Genomic DNA, 5,366 nt, shown 5'->3' with positions numbered 1-5,366 from the left:
ACTACTTATGGTATTCAATTAATATCTACTGAAACATATCGAATGCGTACATAAATCAAATGAGTTGAATTTTATAATTGTAATAAAAAAAATACTATATTTTCTATAAACGTCAAGATTACTTTATTGAACTAGTTGGCACTCAGTTATAATAAATCTTCTGTAAATGCAGCATAGGCGTTGACAATAAACTGTTTTTTGTTATCAACGAACCAAGTCGTTGCCACTAGATAATCTCCAGTTGGTAAGACTAGACCCAATAACTCAGGTCGCAGATAAAGCCCTTCAACTATTAAATCACCCTGAAAGGAACAAAATGTCTTACAATAAATGTGTACAAGCTAAAAAATAAAACTTACCACATAGGGGCACGTATGATTAATATTGGTAAAGTCCTTGAACATACGATAGAACATAATAGCAAACGGATTATATGCTTTTTTGGCAAATCGACATGCATCCCATGATGTCTTCATTAGCCACGGTTTGTACCCATTTTCTCTTTTGAACACTTGAAATTCAGCAAATGAATTCGAAATTGGATGTAAAACTGTGATATTTAAATTTAGAACCGTTCTATTACGATTGATTGCTCGCAATCGGCAATTATTGACGATAATCCACGATTTATTTCGGGACTCACAAACTGCATTTGTGAATTTGAAAACGACAGATTCCTGCAAGAAAAAAGCATTTATTGAAACGCTAAAAAAAAGCATTGGCAGTTAAACTTACATTGTGAGTTATTTTATGAGTTATCCAAATGAGTAAAATTCCACACACAAGAAACCTCATTTGCATGTTGGCGTACTTAAAGCAATGAATAATTTTTTGTTATGTTATACTATTTTTTTTACGAGCCTATAACTATTATTAATTTCATCGCTCAATTTCACTACAAAATTGAAATTAACCCAAGAATCTGTAAAATCTGTTTTTAAATTGATTTTTAATAACTGTATAGACAGGAAAATAAAATAATAAAAATGTACTCTCGAGCATAACAAACGCAATTAGCTAGTTTACAAAATTTTATTCACAATTTTTTTTTTAAATTTTCAAGTCTTACTATGTATATTAAATCAAAAATTTATATATTATTATGTGCTAAAGTTGATGTCATGATATAATGATGTCAAATTACTTATGGTATTCAATGAATATGTACTGAATCATATTGAATGCGTACATAAATTAAATAAGTTGAATTTTATAATTGTAATAATTAAAAAAATTAAATGTTTTGTTATATTAACATAAATATAGTTTTACTATATTTTCTATAAACGTTAAGATTACTTTACTAAACTAGTTGGCACACAGTTAAAATAAATCTTCTGTAAATGCAGCATAGCCGTTGACAATAAACTGTTTTTTGTTATCAATGAACCAAGTTGTTGCAGCTCGATAATCTCCAGTTGGTAAAACTACGCCCAATAGCTCAGGTCTTAAATGAAACCCTTCAACTACCAGATCGCCCTGAAATAAATCGACTGTGGTCATAAATTTGCATACCAAAATAAAAAGCTTACCTCATAGGGACACGTATGATTAATATTTGTGAATTCCTTAAACATGCGAAAGAAGAGAATAGCAAATGGATTATACGCTTTCTTGAGAAATCGACATAGATCCCAAGATGTCTTCACTAGCCACGGTTTGTAACCATTTTCTCTTTTGAACACTTGAAATTCAGCAAATATATTTGTAACTGGATGTAAAGCTGTGATATTTATATTAAGAACTGTTCTATTGCGATTAATTGCACGTAGTCGGCAATTATTTACGATAATCCACGATTTATTTCGGGACTCACAAACTGCATTTGTAAATTTAAATACAACAGATTCCTACAAGAAGAATTGTTTTTAATAATACAAATTTCTATTGGAATTTAAACTTACATTGTAAGTTATTTTGTAAGTTATCCAAATGAGTAAAATTCCACACAATATAAACGTCATTTGCATGTTGGCGTACTGAAACCTTATATTGAAAGCAATGAATAATATTCATTTTAACCAAAATAATATAAGCCTATAAATATTATTCATTTTATCGCCCAATTTAACCAAAAAATTGAAATTAACCAAAACTAATTGTCAAGAACCTATAAACGCTTTAATCTTTATTTTTAATCTATGTAACATATATTGATGATCTCAAATAAACAGAGAATTCAAATAATAGAAGTAAACTGTAGAACATAACCAACGCAATTATTACAATTATTATACCCGCTACCCATAGGGTAGAAGGGTATTATAACTTTGTGCCGGCAGGAAATGTATGTAACAGGTAGAAGAAGGCATCTCCGACCCTATAAAGTATATATATTCTTGATCAGCGTCAACAGCCGAGACGATATAGCCATGTCCGTCTGTCCGTATGAACACCTAGATCTCAGAGACTATAAGAAATAGAGCTATAATTTTTTTTCGACAGCATTTGTTATGCTTGCACGCAGATCAAGTTTGTTTCAAATTTTTGCCACGCCCACTTCCGCCCCCGCAAATCAAAAAAATGGAATATAGTATAATTACTACAGTATTTATGATTTCTGAAAATTTGGTTGCGATCAGATGAAAATTGTTGAAGTTGTTAAAGAAATACTTTTGTATGGGCAAAAACGCCTACTTACTATCTGGTACATTGCGCCGTCTATGGTATATTTTGAATGGTGTGCTGTATCAATATACCAAACATACCATTCGGTATATTTTTAGTATTTTTTAGTATTTTCGGTATATTTTGAAAATAATACCGCAATATTTTGCCCTTAATAAAAATGGGTAGCGGGTATCTAACTTTCTTACTTGTTATTTATTGAAACGAAGCTTTGATTAGTGTAATTTTATAATAAAAAAATAATAATAATAATAAATGTTTGTTAAATGTTACCTATCTATTAAGATAGCTTTACTAAATACTTTTAGTGCCGTTCGTTTCACAAATATTTGAACGGAACTAAATTCATTTATAATGTTTACAAATCTTCTATAAACATAACATAAACATTTGTAAAATACATTATTTTTTTATCAAATATCCAATCCCATCCTTCCTGTTATATTCACCAAAAGGTATGAATTAAAAGTGTTACGTAGAACAGCTATAAAAATTTCATCTTTAAATAGAGTGGATATTTTTAAAACTTTTGAATAAACATAATCTAAATAAAATTAATAAAATAGATCTACTTACACACCTATATCATGATAATATTTTTTCACACACAACTTTTTGCAATTTTTTAGTTTTATTTTCAGAATATATGAGATATGTTTTAAATACTTACAAGTATTTTCAGAATATTCCTCTAAATCCTCTTACTTTATCATTTTAAGATTGTTTTTCTTTAAAAGTCTTCTTCTTTTAAAGTAGAAAAGTAAACAATATTCTGTTGTTGTCATTTAAAATATTTTAAATTGCTACGTTTCCTTCGCAATTTTTAAAAAATGAATTCTAATTTTAATGTTTTTTTATAACAAAATTTCATAAGTGATTCGAAAAACTCGACTGTAGGGTATAAAAAAAAGATTTGACCATAGCAAAACAAGGCTGAGAGTAGCGTCGAGTTGATTACAGAGTAGAAACAATAATTAGCCCTCGCATCCCGCGAACTAATGATGCACAAATCAGCAGTTGACAACCCACGAGAAGTCCCAACCCAGTTGATGATAGGAATTTGCTAAACCAATAACAACGGAGAGAACCGAGAACTGAACGAGAAATGGGCTGACAATGTGTTTTGTGCCCAGGTGCGAAGGAATTTAAAGTGATTCGGATTGGGATACTATAAACACGCCCAAACAAGATCATTAAGCGGTCACAACACTGGGCGACGAAATTGGACTTTGATTAAGAGCAAAGCAAAGCAAGGCGAGGCAAGGCATGGATGTGATCTGAGTTTGTGGGACATTAAAATGCACTTATCAACATGGAAGCCATGGAAGTCGAAGTCAAGGGCATAACGATAACTATAACTATAACTATATTTGGCCAATGCTATCAATCGTAATCAGACGCTGAATTGTGTGTGCGTGTGAGTGTGTGTGTGTGCCACAAGGCAATGCAGCTGCAGCAACGATGCGTGGCCAGAGATAAACTAAAAATAAACCAAATGCGTTGCAAGGCCTTGGCCAGGCCAAGCTGGACAAATGTGGCCCTTGGCCTTCACTCACCTTGAAATGCCGTTGGGGCACAAACACACACATACACATGGTTGTGTGTGCGCCGCATTTTAAATCGGTTGCAACTGCAGTTGCATGAATGAGTAGCAACAACAACAACAACAATTGAACAATCAGAGAGCGTGCCTCCAGTTCGTGATCATGGCCTTGATCTCTGCCTCTTTGCCGTTGCCTTTAGCTGTAGCTGTAGTTGCCTCTCGTGATAAGCCACAGTTTGGCCAAGCGACGTCCTAAGTGAGCCGTGTTGCAGATGCCAAGGCGGCACTACTCATTAAGCTGCATGCCACAATTAAGCAACGTTGACGCGTTAACGATGACAACAAGATGCAAGTGGACAAGCAATCAACTCAATAGTCATAGGAGTGGGGCAAGTTGCAACAGTAACAGCAACAACAACAGCGACAGCCAAAAGAATCAGAATCAGAACGTGTAGCAAAACGGCCAAGGAGTGTGCTCGACTGTGAGATACCTGTAAAGTATTTGTTTTTAGAAAAAAATATCAGATATCAATCAGTATGTGCTAGATAGTTCACGAAAAGTAAAGTCTATTCGTTTATATTCAAATCTGCGACATTTCAATATTAAAATATTTCTGTTTATGTGTTTAAGGTAAATATATATAGAGAAAGAATTAAATATTTCAACATTAAAATATTTAAATTGATCTGAAATTATGAAGTTGGTGTGTCTATTAAGTTAAATATTATATTTAAATTATAATATAATAAAAGAAAAGTAGCTAGACAACCAATAACTAAGGAATTTGGCCATTTGGTTTCTTATCATACATGTCTTCAAAATCTTGAGAATTCTAATTATATTAAAATAATATTAGAAATATTACAAAATATTAAAAATGTACATAAGTGTGTTAAGTGTCAAGTTTTGCTTTAAACAGCGAGAAAGTTTCCCGTTTTTTGTTTTTCTTAAACAGATTGTTTTTCTTTTAAAAAGTGAGATAGTTTTCCTCGGAATACAAAAAATAATTGTATACTAATTTGGAATATAAAGCAGTAATATTAATTGAGATTTAGGCGACCAAACGAATGCCCCTTTAATATACTCCTTCTACTTCATGTATTCCCTAAGACCTTCCCATTTCCCACAAGCTTGTTACACCCTATTGCTCTATTGCCTACCGGGTACAACAGACCCAGAACCTGTAACGGCATC

The 5,366-nt window shown here is 32.1% G+C and overlaps 1 protein-coding gene across 1 annotated transcript; it reads right to left on the bottom strand.

The window, feature by feature from the left end:
• Positions 1-1,323: 1,323 nt before the first annotated feature.
• LOC132788273 (uncharacterized) lies at positions 1,324-2,653 on the bottom strand. Its single transcript, XM_060795606.1, has 3 exons — positions 2,642-2,653; positions 1,533-1,850; positions 1,324-1,479 (listed from the first exon to the last, which is right to left on the bottom strand). The coding sequence occupies exons 1-3, from the start codon at positions 2,651-2,653 to the stop codon at positions 1,324-1,326; spliced, it is 486 nt and encodes a 161-aa protein (XP_060651589.1).
• Positions 2,654-5,366: the final 2,713 nt, after the last annotated feature.

The sequence above is a fragment of the Drosophila nasuta genome, chromosome 3 (genome assembly GCF_023558535.2).
Source record: "Drosophila nasuta strain 15112-1781.00 chromosome 3, ASM2355853v1, whole genome shotgun sequence".
Classification (NCBI taxonomy): domain Eukaryota; kingdom Metazoa; phylum Arthropoda; class Insecta; order Diptera; family Drosophilidae; genus Drosophila; species Drosophila nasuta.
The sequence above is the reverse complement of the archived record's forward strand: the minus strand, read 5'-3'. Positions and strand labels throughout refer to the sequence as shown.

Coding starts and splice junctions, on each gene's coding strand:
- LOC132788273 (XM_060795606.1), bottom strand. Junction 1,480..1,532: donor ATCATACGTGTCCCTATGAG/GTAAGCTTTTTA, acceptor GATTTATTTCAG/GGCGATCTGGTAGTTGAAGG.